Source organism: Procambarus clarkii, chromosome 16 (assembly GCF_040958095.1).
Source record: "Procambarus clarkii isolate CNS0578487 chromosome 16, FALCON_Pclarkii_2.0, whole genome shotgun sequence".
Lineage (NCBI taxonomy): Eukaryota > Metazoa > Arthropoda > Malacostraca > Decapoda > Cambaridae > Procambarus > Procambarus clarkii.
Window position 1 is genome coordinate 34,230,301 of NC_091165.1, and position 19,947 is coordinate 34,250,247.

Below are 19,947 nucleotides of genomic sequence, written 5' to 3' on the forward strand. Positions count from 1 at the left end.
AAACAATATTTTGGCCTGTGGTTTAGGCCCTTTAGGAAGCCAAGATGGCGCTGGCTCTCCTGTTTCCCTGCCAAAACTGTGTGACGTCAGTGGCACCGGATTGGTCACCGACAGCAATGTGGCACCGAGAGCCAATGAAAACCTCCCGTGGCGAAAGTGACGTCACGAAGGAAGGGGGTCCGGGCAGCGCGCCGCGCTGGCGCCATCAGTCAGGCACGACACGTCAAGGAGGTTGGACGTGCGACGATTGGTCCTGTCAGTTTGACAGTTGTTTCCCGCTCCCGTGGATTTACGCGTCACCTGAAGTCTGCCAGTACTCTGTGAGGTCTTCCCTAGTTCATGTGTTGAACCAGAGAGGGAATCGACGGTTATTGAGCAACAAGTGCTCCAGTCAGGTACTGTGCAAGAAGAAGTGAAGTCTGTGCAGTGACGTAGGCGACGTCTGAATTGCAGTTCACCCAGTCGTGACGGCGTAGTGGCTGACAGAGCCACTGGGTAGCAGAGGAAGGAGAGGACTATTTGGGATTCTGGACGACTGCAGCTGAGACGTAGGCGGCAGCCGTTGCTGGGAGAAGACGACGGCCAGGAGACCGACTCCAACCCTACCAGAAGTCGAGAAGGAGAACGGACCTGCAGGGAAGAAGGCACGGAGACGACGCGCTAAACGGTGGGACGACGAGTGGTTCCGGTAGGACACGACAACGTGTGTGTGGGGGCGTTCCCGACACAAGGACCAGGAGCTACAACTCAACTCTCATCGGAGGATAGGTTGAAGTAGGTGTTTCTAGTTTCCCTCCCCATTCCCCTTTAGTTAGCTATATTATTCGGCTATATTATCTAGCCTGAGGATTTTGTATGTCGTGAGCAAGTCTCACCCATGTCACAATAAAGCACCAGTGTGCAGGATAGTACTATCAAGAGTACTTATAATTTTCATGTTTATTATTGGTGTGTACAGGCACCCGGAACAAGTGATGAATTTACTGTGTGTTGTATATCTTTCATGATACTTTAAAGTGAACGTATAGTGATAAATAATATATAATATTATGCCAGTATTTGGAAGTTAGGCTAAGTGCCCAGAAACTATTTATGTACCATGTATTGATGTCTGATTTATATACACTATATATGTCTATGTTCATGCAGTGATTAATCATTTGTGAGTACAGTGAATTATTGAGTTATCGCCCACGAGAGAAAGTACTGAAAACTCCAGTGTTAAATACTTCATAATATATCATTGAATGAAGGGCAGTTAAAACCATTACAGTGAGTCATTGTCGCATTGATTGTAGAAACGACTGTTTGAGCCCGAGTATAGTGTAACTAAGTAATACGTGCTAGTGTTGCCAATCTCGAGTGTGCGAGTTTCTAGTAACATTGGAGAACTTAAAGAAACAGCGCGCGTGAATCTAGAAAACAAGCAATAAACTTTCGCGCGGAGCCAGGCAATCAGCTGTTCTTGACATTGACGAGAGGGGGAGGTGTTGCCACTTAGTGAGTGCATAATATTCGTGGGAACTACCGGCCACAGCCAGGATCAGCTGATCTAATTATTGATTGACCTTGTGACATCTTTCATGCATTTTAAGTAAAATACAAAATTACTTTTGTGTTTATATCATCCCCTCCATTGATCTTGTGGCTATATTATACTGGAAAGCAAAGAGTGATAAGAGTAAGTACCTGCCGGATTCCTGATCTTTTGAGTGTGACCTTGCCAAGGCTACCACTAATTCAACCAGTCCACTGAGGTGTTACTGGACACCGAAAACACCAGTTGGCGACCTTGTGGTTAATAGTAAAGCCCTATTGTTGGGGGCGGGCCACACAACAGTTAAGTAAACAAGAAGTGTGTTCCCACTCCTTCTCAATCGGAAGGCCGGTTGGGATTGACTGGGATACTCTCCTGGCGTGCAGTGGCGCCGAGAGGATTGGAGTGAAGACCCGCAGGGCTACGGTGAGTGACCTTGAGATAACTGGTGGTCACCCCAGAGTAAGAATAGAGTATAGAACCCCGACATTGGCGACCTTGCCAGGATTAGGTACAGTTAAGGTCGCTCACCGAGTAGAGAGAGAACTGAGAACCCCGACAGTATATATATATATATATATATATATATATATATATATATATATATATATATATATATATATATATATATATATATATATATATAGATATAAATATATATATATATATATATATATATATATATATATATAAATATATATATATATATATATATATATTATATATATATATATATATATATATATATATATATATATATATGTTGTACCTAGTAGCCAGAACGCACTTGTCAGCCTACTATGCAAGGCCCAATTTGCCTAATAAGCCAAGTTTTCCTGAATTATTATATTTTCTCTAATTTTTTTCTTATGAAATGATAAAGCTACCCATTTCATTAAGTATGAGGTCAACTTTTTGTTATTGGAGTTAAAAATTAACGTAGATATATGACCGAACCTAACCAACCCGACCTAACCTAACCCAACCTAACCTAACCTATCTTTATAGGTTAGGTTAGGTAGCCGAAAAAGTTAGGTTAGGTTAGGTTAGGTAGTTGAAAAACAATTAATTCATGAAACTTGGCTTATTAGGCAAATCGGGCCTTGCATAGTAGTCTGAGAAGTGCATTCTGGCTACTAGGTACGACATATGTATATATATATATATATATATATATATATATATATATATATATATATATATATATATATATATATATATATATATATATATATATGCGAACAAGCCAGAATGGTCCCCTGGACAATATGCAACTGAAAACTCACACCCCAGAAGTGACTCGAACCCATACTCCCAGAAGCAACGCAACTGGTATGTACAAGACGCCTTAATCCACTTGACCATCACGACCGGACAAAATGAGGTGATAGCCGAGGCTATTTGAACCACCCCACCGCCGGCACTCGGATAGTTATCTTGGGCATAGCATTTTACCAAATCACCTCATTCTTAGGGGCACACGTGAGGAACACAAATGCGAACAAGCCAGAATGGTCCCCTGGACAATATGCAACTGAAAACTCACACCCCAGAAGTGACTCGAACCCATACTCCCAGAAGCAACGCAACTGGTATGTACAAGACGCCTTAATCCACTTGACCATCACGACCGGACAAAATGAGGTGATACTTCTGGGAGTATGGGTTCGAGTCACTTCTGGGGTGTGAGTTTTCAGTTGCATATTGTCCAGGGGACCATTCTGGCTTGTTCGCATTTGTGTTCCTCACGTGTGCCCCTAAGAATGAGGTGATTTGGTAAAATGCTATGCCCAAGATAACTATCCGAGTGCCGGCGGTGGGGTGGTTCAAATAGCCTCGGCTATCACCTCATTTTGTCCGGTCGTGATGGTCAAGTGGATTAAGGCGTCTTGTACATACCAGTTGCGTTGCTTCTGGGAGTATGGGTTCGAGTCACTTCTGGGGTGTGAGTTTTCAGTTGCATATTGTCCAGGGGACCATTCTGGCTTGTTCGCATTTGTGTTCCTCACGTGTGCCCCTAAGAATGAGGTGATTTGGTAAAATGCTATGCCCAAGATAACTATCCGAGTGCCGGCGGTGGGGTGTTCAAATAGCCTCGGCTATCACCTCATTTTGTCCGGTCGTGATGGTCAAGTGGATTAAGGCGTCTTGTACATACCAGTTGCGTTGCTTCTGGGAGTATGGGTTCGAGTCACTTCTGGGGTGTGAGTTTTCAGTTGCATATTGTCCAGGGGACCATTCTGGCTTGTTCGCATTTGTGTTCCTCACGTGTGCCCCTAAGAATGAGGTGATTTGGTAAAATGCTATGCCCAAGATAACTATCCGAGTGCCGGCGGTGGGGTGGTTCAAATAGCCTCGGCTATCACCTCATTTTGTCCGGTCGTGATGGTCAAGTGGATTAAGGCGTCTTGTACATACCAGTTGCGTTGCTTCTGGGAGTATGGGTTCGAGTCACTTCTGGGGTGTGAGTTTTCAGTTTATATATATATATATATATATATATATATATATATATATATATATATATATATTATATATATATATATATATATATATATATATATATATATATAATATATATATATATATATATATATATATATATATATATATATATATATATATATATGTCGTACCTAGTAGCCAGAACGCACTTCTCAGCCTACTATGCAAGGCCCAATTTGCCTAATAAGCCAAGTTTTCATGAATAAATTGTTTTTCGACTACCTAACCTACCTAACCTAACCTAAACTAACTTTTTCGGCTACCTAACCTAACCTAACCTATAAAGATAGGTTAGGTTAGGTTAGGTTGGGTTGGTTAGGTTCGGTCATATATCTACGTTAATTTTAACTCCAATAACAAAAAAATTACCTCATACATAATGAAATTGGTAGCTTTATCATTTCATAAGAAAAAAAATAAAAAAAATTTATTAATTAAGGAAAACTTGGCTTATTAGGCAAATCAGGCCTTGCATAGTAGGCTGACAAGTGCGTTCTGGCTACTAGGTACGACATATATATATATATATATATATATATATATATATATATATATATATATATATATATATATATATATATATATATATATATGTCGTACCTAGTAGCCAGAACTCACTTTTTGGCCTACTATTCAAGGCCCGATTTGCCTAATAAGCCAAGTTTTCCTGAATTAATATATTTTTTCTAATTTTTTTCTTATGAAATGATAAAGCTACCCATTTCATTATGTATGAGGTAAATTTTTTTTTATTGGAGTTAAAATTAACGTAGATATATGACCGAACCTAACCAACCCTACCTAACCTAACCTAACCTATCTTTATAGGTTAGGTTTGGTTAGGTAGCCGAAAAAGTTAGGTTAGGTTAGGTTAGGTAGGTTAGGTAGTCGAAAAACCAATAATTCATGAAAACTTGGCTAATTAGGCAAATTGGGCCTTGCATAGTAGGCTGAGAAGTGAGTTCTGGCTACTAGGTACGACATATATATATATATATATATATATATATATGTCGTACCTAGTAGCCAGAACGCACTTCTCAGCCTACTATGCAAGGCCAAATTTGCCTAATAAGCCAAGTTTTCCTGAATTAATATATTTTCTCTATTTTTTATCTTATGAAAAGATAAAGCTACCCATTTCATCATATATGAGGTCAATTTTTTTTTATTGGAGTTAAAATTAACGTAGATATATGACCGAACCTAACCAACCCTACCTAACCTAACCTAACCTATCTTTATAGGTTAGGTTAGGTTAGGTAGCCGAAAAAGTTAGGTTAGGTTAGGTTAGGTAGGTTAGGTCGTCGGAAAACAATTAATTCATGAAAACTTGGCTTATTAGGCAAATCGGGCCTTGCATAGTAGGCTGAGAAGTGCATTCTGGCTACTAGGTACGACATATATATATATATATATATATATATATATATATATATATATATATATATATATATATATATATATATATATATATATATGTCGTACCTAGTAGCCAGAACGCCCTTCTCAGCCTACTATGCAAGGCCCAATTTGCCTAATAAGCCAAGTTTTCATGAATTAATTGCTTTTCGACTACCTAACCTACCTAACCTAACTTTTTCGGCTACCTAACCGAACCTAACCTATTGAGATAGGTTAGGTTAGGTTAGGTAGGGTTGGTTAGGTTCGGTCATATATCTACGTTAATTTTAATTCCAATAACAAAAAATTGACCTCATACATAATGAAATGGGTAGCTTTATCATTTCATAAGAAAAAAATTAGAGAAAATATAATAATTCAGGAAAACTTGGCTTATTAGGCAAATCGGGCCTTGCATAGTAGGCTCAGAAGTGCGTTCTGGCTACTAGGTACGACATATATATATATATATATATATATATATATATATATATATGTCGTACCTAGTAGCCAGAACTCACTTCTCAGCCTACTATTCAAGGCCCGATTTGCCTAATAAGCCAAGTTTTCCTGAATTAATATATTTACTAAAATTTTTTTCTTATGAAATGATAAAGCTACCCTTTTCACTATGTATGAGGTCAATTTTTTGTTATTGGAGTTAAAATTAACGTAGATATATGACCGAACCTAACCAACCCTACCTAACCTAACCTTACCTATACATATAGGTAAGGTTAGGTTAGGTAGCCAAAAAAAGCTAGGTTAGGTTAGGTTAGGTAGGTTAGGTAGACGAAAAAACATTAATTCATGAAAACTTGGCTTATTAGGCAAATCGGGCCTTGCATAGTAGGCTGAGAAGTGAGTTCTGGCTACTAGGTACGACATATATATATATATATATATATATATATATATATATATATATATATATATATATATCACATGTATAAGCTAGTCAGATTTGCATTTCACCTTTGTAAATGCACATTAATGACACTATGTAATAAGACACCTTGAACACTGTTTATTTAGGACAGATGTAAATCTGTGTATGTTTGTAGGTTAGATTAGCATTTTTAAAAACACTACAATCACCTTCTGTGGTTGAATGTTCAATAAATCACAGAACTATATGTTTAACAGATCTCTAACCCTGTCCATGGAGGACAGAAGAAAATGTATATATGCTAGTTAACATTGTAAATGTTGGCTACGTCTGTGTTAGAAAAAAAAACTTCTGCAACCGATGTGACCCTTCAGTATGGAGCAATCTCAGCAAGATAGCATCAGAGAACCATTAGGGGGGCTCTAATTATTAATTAACATTGTACTGAAATGTCTTTCTGAAAGAGCCCTAGTTGCTTCCTGCAGCAATCTCGCCGAGATGGGTCCCCACTACTGGGTTACATTATTTGTTTGGTCTACTGGGGACCAGAGCCAGAGCCTGGCCTCTTCACATAGGCACAGATAACTGGGAACGTTTCCATCATCCAAACCGAGAAAGCATCCAGATAGTCAGCGAAGTTTTAAGTAACTGCAAACAGCCAAACAACATTGTAAACTATTCAGCTGAAACAATTGATCCATTCTGACTACCACAAACCCATTAATACTGATAGCTGCCACTAAGCAACCCTGACCCATACTCACCCCACCCAATGATCCACAGTATATAGACAACAAACAAACCAATGAACCTAGTAGGGTAGGAGAGAGTTGAGGAGTCATCCAGGCTCTACCAGAAGAAGACATTTCATTACATTCAACACTAGTTTTTCTGGGAGGAGCCCCTTGGTGGTGCCTTGAAGGTAGTTAACCACAGAGAAACAGGAAAACAAGGGGACTTAACAGGAAGGAGTGTTACGGACTCATCACCGCCGTCCGCGTATGGCCTGGTAGTTCCAGCAGCATCTGAGTCTGTACTCAAACTCCCCGGGAATGGGACGCTATGTAGACAACGCCATCTATGGGTGGTGGTCTCACAGCTGCATATGGCTCAAGATTCCTACATTGAATAACAAGTGAGGTCATTATAGATGACCTCTGGTGATGTGGCGATTCAAGACCAGCACCATCTGTTGGAGCGACAAGCACAATGTCAATGCCCTCGTGACGAAATGTTGCTTCTTGGTTTCTCCAGTACCCTATAACTGATGACGTGTCTGTATCCACAAAGGCGACTTGGGGCAGCAGTGGTACTGAGGATGGCAGTCTACCTTGAGCAGCCTAAGCTCTCCCAACTTAGTCCCGCCCGACGACTAAGTGAACCGCCGCCGATCAGGAATAGTGTAGTTTCTGCTAGTGGAATAGTAGTGGAGGAATTCGGCGTATCCCGGGACTGGCGAAGGGGAGAGACGGCCGACAGTGAGGTGCCGTTACTAGCCCGTCACTAGAGGCTCCTGCCAGGGGTGCGGTACCCCTGTATTTGTCTGTGTAGAGGCCCCAACCAGCTCGTGGCTGAGGTTCTCTGCCAGCACTTAGCTGGAGAGTGGTTGTAGGCAGAGAGGCACCTCATGAGACTGCAGGTTGGCTGGCCCACGGCAAAGGTAGACTCGTCAGTGTTTCCCAGTATTGTGGTCAGTAAGGTCGGGAACAGTTCTGTGTGTCGGGGAAACACGAAGATCGTTGAAGGCTGCATTGTGTTAGTGTCGTAGAGTGCTCAGTGTCCTATGTGAGAGCGACACCTGTATATACATCTAAGTGTAGTAATATTTAATTTTTATGTTTCTATTTAAGGTGATGGGAATATATTGATAAAGGAATCAGTGTTGTGTTAATCCCCACCTTTTATTTATTGCATTACCTAGTCAACTCCTTGAAAGCCACTACTGACCTGGGGTCGGATACTTTCACTTGGGTTCATCCATCAAGAACCCGGGTGCGACCCATAGTGGCCGTAATAAGGACACACAGCAAGGACTCATGCCACTGGAGAAGGGGATCAAGCGCCCCAACCCTGCAACCAGAGCCAAAAGCCAAAAAAACAGCCTTGAGAAAAGTATCACTGGCCAAAGGGGCAACTTTGAACCAAGGAAAGGAAAGGAACATCAAGATTCTGTCAAGAGATCAAGACAGCTCAGGAGGAAGAGCATGAGCTGGCTCGAGGCGAAAGAATGGAAGAAAACATACAGGAAGACACTGAAGCCGCATCGATGTCGAACATGAGCAACAACGGGTCCATCAATGCCAAACAATAAGAGGCGACACTATTAGGCATATGAGAATCTTATAAAAGAAAATGGCAAGAAGGATAGGGTCACCAGAATAAAATCGAAGGAAAAACAATGAAGAGACAGAAAAAGGCAAAATGAGTGCCAGGTAGCTTCAAACTGCCACTGTGAAGAGTGCCACAAGTGAAACAACCAGCCAACTGCTCACCATACAAATGGTGATAAATCTGCATTATTAGCTACAAATGTGTGTTGTAGAGTTAGTAAACTGGCAAGGTATGTTGCCAGGCCAATCTGCTGAAAAAAGAAGAGCCACAGAAAAATACCTGGGGTTCAGACACCAGGTTACAAGAGCCAGAACGAGATGGCCACCAAGGAGCCAGAACGATTACCGTCCCCGAGTACACAGTCAGTTTGAACACACCTGGGGCAATAACTGAACCAGGGGAAAGAGGTACATGCACCTTCACCTTGACCAGTCCAACAAAAAAGCATCCGCAGCAAAAGCCTTGTGACCAGGAAATGGAGCCACATAGAAGGGAGGAGATGCCAGTTTGCATAGTCATTTGGCTTTCTTGATGCTTCATTTTCTATGAAATTTGCAGTTGTCTGTAAAGCTTTCCTGACTTTATGGATGCTTTCCCAGTGTAGGTGATGATCATACATCCTCAGCTCTCTGTGCTTCAGTGAGAGGGTCAGGTTCTGGCGCTGGTCCCCGGTAGGCCAAACAGAACAACTGTGACTTATGTAACCCAGTAATGAGGAGTCATCTAGGTGATGTAGCTTCAGAGAGACACCAAGGGGCTTCCCCCAGAAAAATTATGCTTCACGTAAAATACAGTAACTATGAGTATGGGCAAGATTTATATTGATAACACCACACGCAATCATGAGAAGAAACTACATTTAGTGTTAAAATTAACAAATCCAATAACAATGAACTTTAAGCAAATACAACACACACCAATCTGGTCGAAGAATTCATTAAAGTCAAGAAAGCCAGGATGAAAATGCAGCCAAGAACTATGGGGGGCACAATAAACTAGCCACCTCCGCCGGCAACAATGAAAAAAATCAAAACCAAGAACTATTAAAATATATAACTTTTATTATCCATGGCAATCAGAACAATAATTCTCAATAAGTATAATACAATTACTGTAGCTAGATAAACAACATAATATATCAAACAGAGACTGCAGGTTTAATAAGTTTAATGTCAAATTACATTAAAATATATTTTGAGTTTTACATGGAGAGTCTTGTGTTTCCAAGAATAGTATTTGACATATTTATATACATGCCCTAGAAAGACTAGTTGTTCATTATAGTTATCAAATATAAAGTCTACTTTTCAGAAACACTAGCTTTTGATCAAAACAACTAAATAATGTATAATTTATAAAGATGAGAATAGCTTATAAAAATATACATTTGAAATATCAACAACTTTAAATAAACATATTGCATTACAAGTCAGCAGTCAAACTTTTAACAATACTCTATTACACAGGAAATTCATGTGCTGCATCATAAATCACCAGATCTCTCTCTGGGGATTTTGATAACACCACACAGCTATATAAAGGTACAATTATTATACCTTAAATATATACATTAAAAACCTATTCCTCCATGCTTCATTAAAAGAAAAAAAATACAATATATTGTACCACAAATGACAATTATGCTCGCAGTGAAGTATCATTTAACTGGCATTAGTTACCAATGTAATTTGAAAAGAAGTAGATGAACAAATGTATAGATAGATTTACTGCCTGCTATAGTATAGATAACTATGTAATAAAATGCTCTCTTGTTGCTATCACAGCCAGAAAAGTAGCAACACAAAACTGACTTTAGTTTCACAAGAGCTAATTAGCTTCTGATTCTAATGAGCCAATAAGGAATTTAAAAGGGCCCACTCAATGCAGTCAAGTAATTTTGAAGGTATTTATGAACACGAGGCCAAATTTCATTGGATTCAGTGCCATGGAAACTCTGAAGAATTCCCAAATCTTCATAAAATTCTTTCAGTGGGCCTGTTGTTTTAGCATACTGATCCAAACGTTGCTTAACTGATTCAGGCTTGTCATCCTCTCGCTGGACCAGTGGTTCACCAGTCACATCATCCACACCCTGGAAAAGCATATACTGTAGATGTAATTATGGTCACAATTTCTATCTTAATAGAAAAATACAAACTATAGATATTATTTGGTGTAAATTGCCTCCACACTTCTGTGGAAATAACATTCCATTCACCTGGACTGTATGGGTCTTGAACCGTGGACTCCTCGCGTGTGAGGCCGTAGCACTAGTTGATAGTGCTACAGCCTCACATGCATGGGGTCCACGGTTTGAGACCCATACAGTCCAGGTGAATGGATTATATGGGGCTTTTCATGTACAAGTGCTTTATAAAATGGAATCAACAATAAAATTAAGTCAAAATAATGATTAACTTGTGTGAAACATATCAAATTATCATGACAATTAAAACCTATGATAATAAAGTCTGTCAGTTTGGCTTCCGCTCCCAAAAGAGTACCAACGATGCAATTATTAGTCTCCTTGATATAATTTACTCAGCCCTTGACAAAAATGAGTTTCCGATTGGACTCTTCATTGACCTGAGAAAGGCCTTTGATACTGTTAATCACGATTACCTCTTATGTAAACTCCATCACTATGGAATCTGAGGCCATGCACTGGACTATATCCAATCCTATCTTAGTGATAGACACCAATGTGTAGCCATCAATAATATAACCTCTCCCAACTCTACCAATAACCGTTGGAGTGCCTCAGGGCAGCATCTTGGGACCTCTTCTATTTCTTATATACATCAATGATCTGCCTAATGTCTCTAACATTCTGAAACCTATCTTGTTTGCTGATGATACTACCCTCATCTACTCCAACCCCAACCCACATACACTAAATAATGTTGTTAATAATGAACTAAAAAAAAAGTCCACTTATGGATGTCAACCAACAAACTAACACTTAACATAGAAAAGACCTACTACATCTTATTTGGAAGCAAATCTACAAATGCAATTCAGCTTCAGATAGACAATGTAAACATTATCAATAAAAATGATGGAAAGTTTCTTGGCCTATTCCTAGACAAGAGACTCAACTTCAGTACCCACATACAACACATAACTAAGAAAGTCTCTAAAACAGTTGGTACACTCTCCAAAATCAGATATTATGTACCTAACTCTGCTCTCATCTCTCTATATTATGCACTAATCTATCCCTATCTCAACTATGGTATCTGTGCATGGGGTTCAATCACTGCAAACCACCTCAAGTCCATCATCACCCAGCAAAAATCTGCTATCAGAATAATATCAAATTCTGCTTTCAGACAACACTCAGCCCCCTTGTTTAACTCCCTAAACATGCTAAACATAATCTCACTCCATAAATTCTCTTGTGTCAACTACATTTACAAAACCCTGTTCTTAAATGCAAATCCTGCTCTGAAACTCTTCCTGGACAGATGTAATAGGACCCATTATCACCACACCAGAAATAAATATCTCTTTGATATCCCCAGAGTTAAACTTAATCTGTGTAAACACTCTATGCAAATAAAGGGACCCAGTTTATGGCACTCACTCCCTATTGAATTGAAAAGCTGTCCAACTTTTACATCATTCAAAATCAATACTAAAAAGTACCTAATTTCATCTTCATAGTTTTTCACCTTTTGCCTTAAAATTGCACTGTATCTATTGCTACCCAATCTCCCAACCTTTATGTTCCCAATTTGAACATCTTTACCATTGTGATCATTGCTGTCTTATATGTGCTGCCAATCTGCTGTATGGTGTTTATTAATCTTGTTTATCTGTATCTATTGCTACCCAGTCTCCCAATCTTTATGTACCCAATCTGAACATCTTTACCATTGTGATCATTGCTGTCTTATATGTGCTGTCAATCTGCTGTATGGTGTCTATTAATCTTGTTTAAATTACCAATCAAGCTGTCAGTGTAATCAATCAGAGCTTTAATATAACAATGTGCTTTAATATACTTACTAAGCTTTCTCATCTCATTTTTCTCTTGCAATGTATTTGTTATCATTTATCAATTCTGATAGAAATTACCTACTTAAAATTATCTGTTAGATTAAGGACCTGCCCGAAACGCTGCGCGTAGTAGTGGCTTTACAAGATTGTAAATACTGTACTATTCAATGTATTCTCACAAACCCAATGTACCTTCTTGTATATATATAAATAAATAAATAAATAAACAAATAAATAAATTTGTATGTATACTTTATCACAAGTCACGTAGTACTAGACTAACAACAATGTCTCATTTCTGAAAATGAAATCAGTTAACACTTTCGCTGCCCGATTACGCATACTCCGTGATAAAACCAGAGAGTGCGTGATGACACAAACTGTGTCATGCAAACATTTTTGTAATGGCTTATCATTAAGTATAAACATTGTGGGTGAATGAGTTTAACATTGGGTTGTGTGCTCACTGGGAATGCTCAGTCTACCTTCCGGTACGATTTGAGTGCCCAGCCAGGCCAGCGAAAGTGTTAAATGTTCTTAGCTGGGGAAAGTGTCTTGTGGCTCCCTGAAGCTACAACCACTGATAGTGTGTCATCTACTAGCTTGCATCAGCCACAGAGTTCAATTGATCTATCAGGGACCACAAGCCTGAACCTGGCCCCCTCACAGAGGCACAGGGAGCAGTTACAATTATTTATTTATTTATGCCACCACCCGGAAAGGCACCCAGGAAATCAGCGAAAGAAAACAGACCACAGCTGGATTTTGGTAGAGACCGCAGCCTTGAGAACCACTAAAAGAATACCGAGCTGTGAGAGTACTTACTAATCAGGAAAGAGTCATCAAGGTTCTGTGGATCCCCTCCCATGTTGGAATATGTGGGAATGAACGAGCTGATGTGCTGGCTGCTGAAGGAGACCATATTGAATACTTCATACCCAAGACTCTACTACAAATTAGAGGTATCATCAGGCAACATCACCGTGACAAGGTAACTGAGGAAAGGAGGATAGAAACACAAACAAGTGAATCTGTACGATAGTACAACATGGTTACAGCTGGCAATCCCAATCGCTATGAGCGAAGAGGAGGAGGACGCGGGAGAGAATCAGTAATAGCAAGAACCCGTCTTGGATACAAATATCCATGGTGATTTGGAATGGAAACAACAGTTGATCAGCGAAATTGCAGAATCTGTGATAAGAGTGACGGACACCACCTTGACCACTATCTACGTGAATGTGAACACCTGAGAGACATTAGAAATATGTGTAGAATAATAAAACCCCATATTGTTTGAGTTAGGAAAACACTATTTGTCAAATATTGATACTGTTCTTAAAAGATTTCCCCATTTTGCACCCTCAAGATAACGTAAGCTTTTAAGGGTTGACAGATTAAATTATTTAAATAGATTAAAATTGACAGATTATCTTCTTGTTTGAGGAACTGTTCACTTAAGATTTCCTGGGTGTTCCTGTTCACTTATTTCCTGGGTGCAAGTACCAGCTGTGTCTGGGTACAAGTGACAGGATTAACAACCCAGCGGGTTTTCTTCCTCTTGGGGTGTGTTGTAAATGCTGCTATGGCGGTATGTCCACTCACAAGATGAGTGGTGCTGCCCAATAAACTCGCCCCTCGGGGCAAAATTTAAATTTAAATGCCCCAACAATGTAAACAATTGAAAATTCTTAAAACTAATGTCAGCTTGTTTGCCCCACCATGTTTGGTGAAAGCGGGAAGTAGTTTACGGTCAGCCAGCGACACCTTTCTCAGTCCTATGCTGATGTTAGTGTGTGCTGGGTCACCTCTATTCACTTATACTCCAGTTTCCTGCTTCAGCTAACTGGTAGTTTTTGTCATCGTTGGCATCTCTTACATTTTTTAGGGTAGTGTGAACCTGGACATGAAGAGTGCTTGGAGCTGCATGTGCACATGGTTCTCTTCACTGTGTGCTCCCTAGCGCTGCCCTGGTGCTTCAGGTTTCTCTTCACTGGAGTGTTTGGGGGTTGCTCCCTTTACCCTTGCATTGCGCAGTGGCTTAAGGTACTCGATTGGTGGTGTATGTATACCTACGATATACCTATGAGCGCCTTATGATGCTCATAGGTACAATATATTATAAGCATAAAAAATCCAGCGCAGTCACTATGGTACGAGATGGAAGCCCGAGGTTTCCAGTGAGTGTCCGCCATCCTGAAAAAAATTCCCAGTATGCCTTACAGATGTGGGTAGTCTCAGTTTGAAGGTAGCAACCATGTTGGTCACATCCACATCCAGCTCCCAGTCATCAGTTGACCTAGTTGTTGAGAAAACACTCAGATGATGAAATACAGGTCATTTTGTTTGAAGATGACAGTGCCAGTGATAGTGATGACCCAAATCCAGAAAAGAACCTAACACAGATGTCAGATATGAGTGATACAGAAACTGATGTGCACTGTATACAGTAGTGTGTGTGTGTACAGTACATAGCTCTCGCTAGCCCTGCCGTGTCGCCATGGTTAAGTAGACCAGGATTTATTAGTCCACTGGATTTTACCCTCACCACCTGTGCCATCTGATCTGACCATAGAAGTGTTAATATAGATGATGAATAATTTTCTGGGTTCAGTGAGATAGGTTCAGATAAAGCAGCATTGATGAATTGAGTGTAAGCAGCTATAGTGGTGGTATTACTAAACAAGGATTTGTTATCTCAGCAAATCCAGCCGAGCGCCACCATGTCACAAGGCCTGGGGACAAAGACGACAGTGTGCCCTCCACTTCAAGTGTTCGTGGTAAGCCTATACTACGTAGAAGAGCAACCCTAGTCAATGTTTAGGGACGCAGAATTGGAGAAGTTGGTCAATTTGACCTTGGTTCCATCTGCACCTCCTCTTCCATTCCCTGTGGGATTGGTTCACTCTTCTGATCATCCCTCCACATGCTTCTGGCCCCAAAGCGTATAAAGGTTTTGGGGTTGGGGCAGGGTTTATAGCTCAGAATGTTGCTCAGTCAGCTCTGGGGTGTTGCCGCTTCCAAATTGGGCACGGAGGCTGTTGTGTTAGCTAGTTCCACTGAGGCGTCTGGATCTTCACAACCACCAACTTCTTACTTTGAATCCTTTCCCCTGGACTTCACTTATCTATCCTGGGTGGTGGGCGAGGACGCTGGCTCTGCCCTAGGGCCCTTCACTGTGGCTTCCAGGATTTGGGGTGAGTTGGCACAGATCTTTGGGTCCCTTTTGACCCTACATGGTCCTTTGTGCCCTCTTATGAGGGGTCTTCTTTTGCAGGGGAAGTGGTTCTTGTATCCCCCTCCCTGTATGAATGTGATTTGGCCGTGGCTCCCTCTAGGGTTTGGCTACATGTGCCTTTGGGCCCATCAGCATCATCCTCCTAGAAGTTTTCATCCTCTCGGATTTCTCCTGCAGCAGCTCAGGAGGCCTCGTTTAAGTACAGTACTTCCTGCAAGACCTGGAATATGCCACTCAGATGGATCCTGTCTTTTTTGAGTTTAGGTCCTCTTCCCAGTACTGGATCTGTTAAGATGTTCCAAGTCTTCTTGGCCAGTGGACAATCTTTGCTTTTGCTTGGGGTGGCAATGTTGGCACTGCTTTTGTTGTACCCAAACTCTGGGTTGGTGTGAGGTGTTTCTAGGGGGTTCATCCTTTGCGCCCCCCCCCCTCATTGAATAGCTGTTTGCTCCCGCATTTTCTTGCAATGTGGATCTCGTGCAGCTCCATGCCCAGGTTTACATTTTTGGCAGTGCTGGTAGTGGATGACCTTCGTGCCTATCAGCAATTGGGTTCAGTCATATACTTTTCTAGTCTCCTTGAGCTTTATAGTGCTTAGCTTGCAAAGGATGTTGATGTGCTCAGTGGGGATTCTCTTGCAGGATTTTTATCCTTCGAAGTTGCTGTGTCAGTGGCACTTCCCAAGCTGTACTCTTCAGTGCTCTGGGCGGCAGTGTTCACGATCTTCGATGCTTGTCTTGTATGTCAATAGGCTGTATTGCTCAGTCCTCGATTCAGTGGGCGTTGGCCTTTGCTTTCCTGTGCAAGTTATTACTGAGTGACAATAATACTTGTACAGTACAAAAGTTTGTCATATTATAGTATTGTATTTCTCTTAACCACTTAACACTTTTGTGCTTGCGGAGTTCTGAAAAAAAAACATACCCGTTGTGCTTTCAGCGTTTCGCGCGCCTAAGCGGTAAGACCGAGAAGTGTATACTCTTTTGACTGTCCTGACACTAATTGTAGGCATACGTATTTAAATTTGGTATCACTGTGTTCGCAATAGAATTGTCTATAAGAACATACCTATAAAATGCCGCCAAAGCATAAGGCATATCAACACCAAATAAAAACCTATTCAGATCACTTGCCGAGAGCGCCAAACAGCAACAAAATGTTTCCACTCTCTTAATGGTTGTGAAGCCCACAGTTGTGCTACAGCGTTAATTTTGGTATCACTGAAATCGCAATAAAATTCTCTACACGGACATATGCATATAAATATTGATTCAATGTCGTAGCCCACCCAAAACAATGTGGGAAGTGGCCGAAGTGTTACCCACGGCGGCATATCGGCGAAACTTGCTTTGAAAAGTGTATATTCAATTCACTGTCCTGACATTATTTTTCGCTGTATGTATTTCATTTTTGTTCCAATGTGTTCGCAATAGAATGTTCTATAAGAACATAAGTATTAAAGGTCACATAAGGATGCGTTCAACCGGCAACATACATAAAAACTACGTCGATTATACTCGTGGTGTCAATAATACAATTGTTTTACCACGATGATTCACTGCCATGCCGTTCTCTTTAATAAGCTGTTCGGCTATTAGAGAAAATGTAAATTTCATGGCAAACATTTGTAAACTATCCCCAAGTTGATCGGATAATAAATGGATTTTATACAAATATTTTTTCTCGTGCCTCCACGAGTAGTCACTGTCGCGTAACCGTAAGAAAACTAGTTGACAACCGGGATCGCGACCAATGCATGAAAGTGTTAATTAACTGTGCTAACCGAGTATTCTTGGTTGGCAGGAAACTGTGCCAACCGAGAAAACTCTTTTTGATTTTTCGGTACCAATTCTAAATGTATACGAGGTTGGTTGTGTACGAAATGGACTCTTAGGACCTCCAGTGAGAGGCAGCCATCTTGGAAAAAATTCCCAGGATGCTCTAGGGCTGCTGGCTGGGTTAGTACTGAATAAGCAACCATGGATGGCGCACGCGCCTCTGGCTCCCAAACACCTGTCCGACGCGGTATTGAAAGATAACGCTCTGTCGGTGAAATTCAAACCCTATTGTTTGAAGAACATAAGGGTCATAATATTGAAGCTAAGGGCAATAAGGACCTAACACAAAGGTCGGATGCAAGTGATACAGCACCTATGGGGACGATACAGCGAACGTATCCAGTTGTAGCTCTGAGAGTCACCCTTGCAATCCTATGCTATCTCCAATTTACACACAGAGATTACACTAACATGATGCATAATATGAACACATCCACAAGGGCCGTGACGAGGATTCGAACCTACGTCTGGGAGCATCCCAGACACTGCCTTAATCGACTGAGCTACGATAGGGTAAAAGAGTTGAAACCGAAGTTCTACTGAACTTACTGGATCCCGTAGCCTCTCAGAGGCACAAACTAGGATTTTACACAACTCCCCCTTGCACCCGAGCTATGCCAATAGGCCGTTCTCCCTCTTTGCCCTTACATCACTGCCTCAGTCGATTAAGGCAGTGTCTGGGATGCTCCCGAACGCAGGTTCGAATCCTCGTCACAGCCCTTGTGGATTTGTTCATTATCTCCAATTTATTTAGATGATACATAGATGAATCGTTTTCTGCGTTCACTGATGATGCATCTGATACAAGTAGCATAGATGATCAGTGTTAGCAGCTTCCATGGTGGTGTTTTCCATAGATATTTTCAAGAATACCTGACTCTCTTCCTAACTGACGGACACTCTTTGAGGCTAGCGGAATCTCTTTCTGACTGACGGACACTCTTTGAGGCAAGCTGAATCTCTTTTTGTGTGGGACCTTACAAAGCGATCTTTTCAAGACTACCTTACAAATTGATCTTTTTCTATAATCTTTTCAATACTACCTTATGCTTTACAAGCTTGGCTACATACAACCTACAAGTACTAAAGCCAAGGGTGTATGTGAGTGCATTATTTGCAAGCAGACAGAATGAAGAAACAGGAAGCGAAAATTTATCTGTACCTGGTGCACTGAGAGCTAAGTCGCACTGTGTACCATGGACTACTACGTTAATTATTACTCACTTCCGAAGTACTGTACTGTGTAATACAGTGTGTTACTGTGTAAATAGTGTGTGAAACTGTACATATTGTAATTTTAGTGAATTTTTAGCACTTTGATGCACCCGGTACCCGCGAAAAAACTCTGCGTATTGTGCGCGCAGCGTTTTTTTTCTTATGAGCGTAAACACCAAACAGTGTGTAATCTTTTCACTCTCCTGACACCAATTCTCGAGCTACGTATTTCCTTTTGGTATCAATGTGTTGGCAATAAAATTCTCTACAAGATCATATGTATAAAATGTAACCAAAGCATTAGCTATTCCACCACGAAATAAATAAAAACGTAGATCACTCGCCGTACGCCCAAACAGCTACAAAATGTTCATACTCTTTTGTTTGTTGTCAGCTCCACATTAGTCCTACAGCGTTAAATTTTATATCACTGAACTCGCAATAAAATTCTCTACACAGACATATGCATATAAATGTAGAATCATGATCGCGGCCAACACAAGAGTGTGTGAAGTGGGCGATTACCCTCGTTGTGCCACCAACTCAATAGTCTCTCCTCTAAGTTTCAATACAATGCTCTTTTCTCAAATAGGCACTGTGCCTATTAGAGAAAACGAAAATTTAATGGCAAACATATTCATACAAACCCCAAGTCGATCGAGTAGTATATACCCACTATAACACGGACCGTAAATGTACAACGCAACCCCACAAGCGCTTAAATAAACCGCCCGTACATCCAAGTGTAGGGGGCAGAAAAGTGTTTAACAGATAATATTGCGACAATAAACATTGTGGAAACATTACTGACACATGTATCACAGTTCCATGGAACATTATGAACGTTCCACTGTATACATATTATAAATGACACAAATATGCATCATATATGACAAAAAACCAGCGTTGAATGTAATGAAACGCCATTTTCTGGGTGAGTCCCGGAGGCTCCCCGGAGCTATCCCAGCCTGATATGCTAATGTCAGAC

The 19,947-nt window shown here is 40.7% G+C and overlaps 1 protein-coding gene across 2 annotated transcripts in view; it reads right to left on the reverse strand.

Annotated features, from left to right (window-relative positions):
- Positions 1–9,709: 9,709 nt before the first annotated feature.
- Positions 9,710–19,947, reverse strand: part of Ak3 (Adenylate kinase 3) — a 71,991-nt gene continuing 61,753 nt past the window's right edge. For both annotated transcript variants that reach the window (XM_045745602.2, XM_045745604.2), the window contains one exon: positions 9,710–10,758. In XM_045745602.2, the coding sequence (XP_045601558.1) occupies positions 10,531–10,758 (228 nt within the window). In that variant the 3' untranslated portion in view covers positions 9,710–10,530. The remainder of the gene's footprint in view (positions 10,759–19,947) is intronic.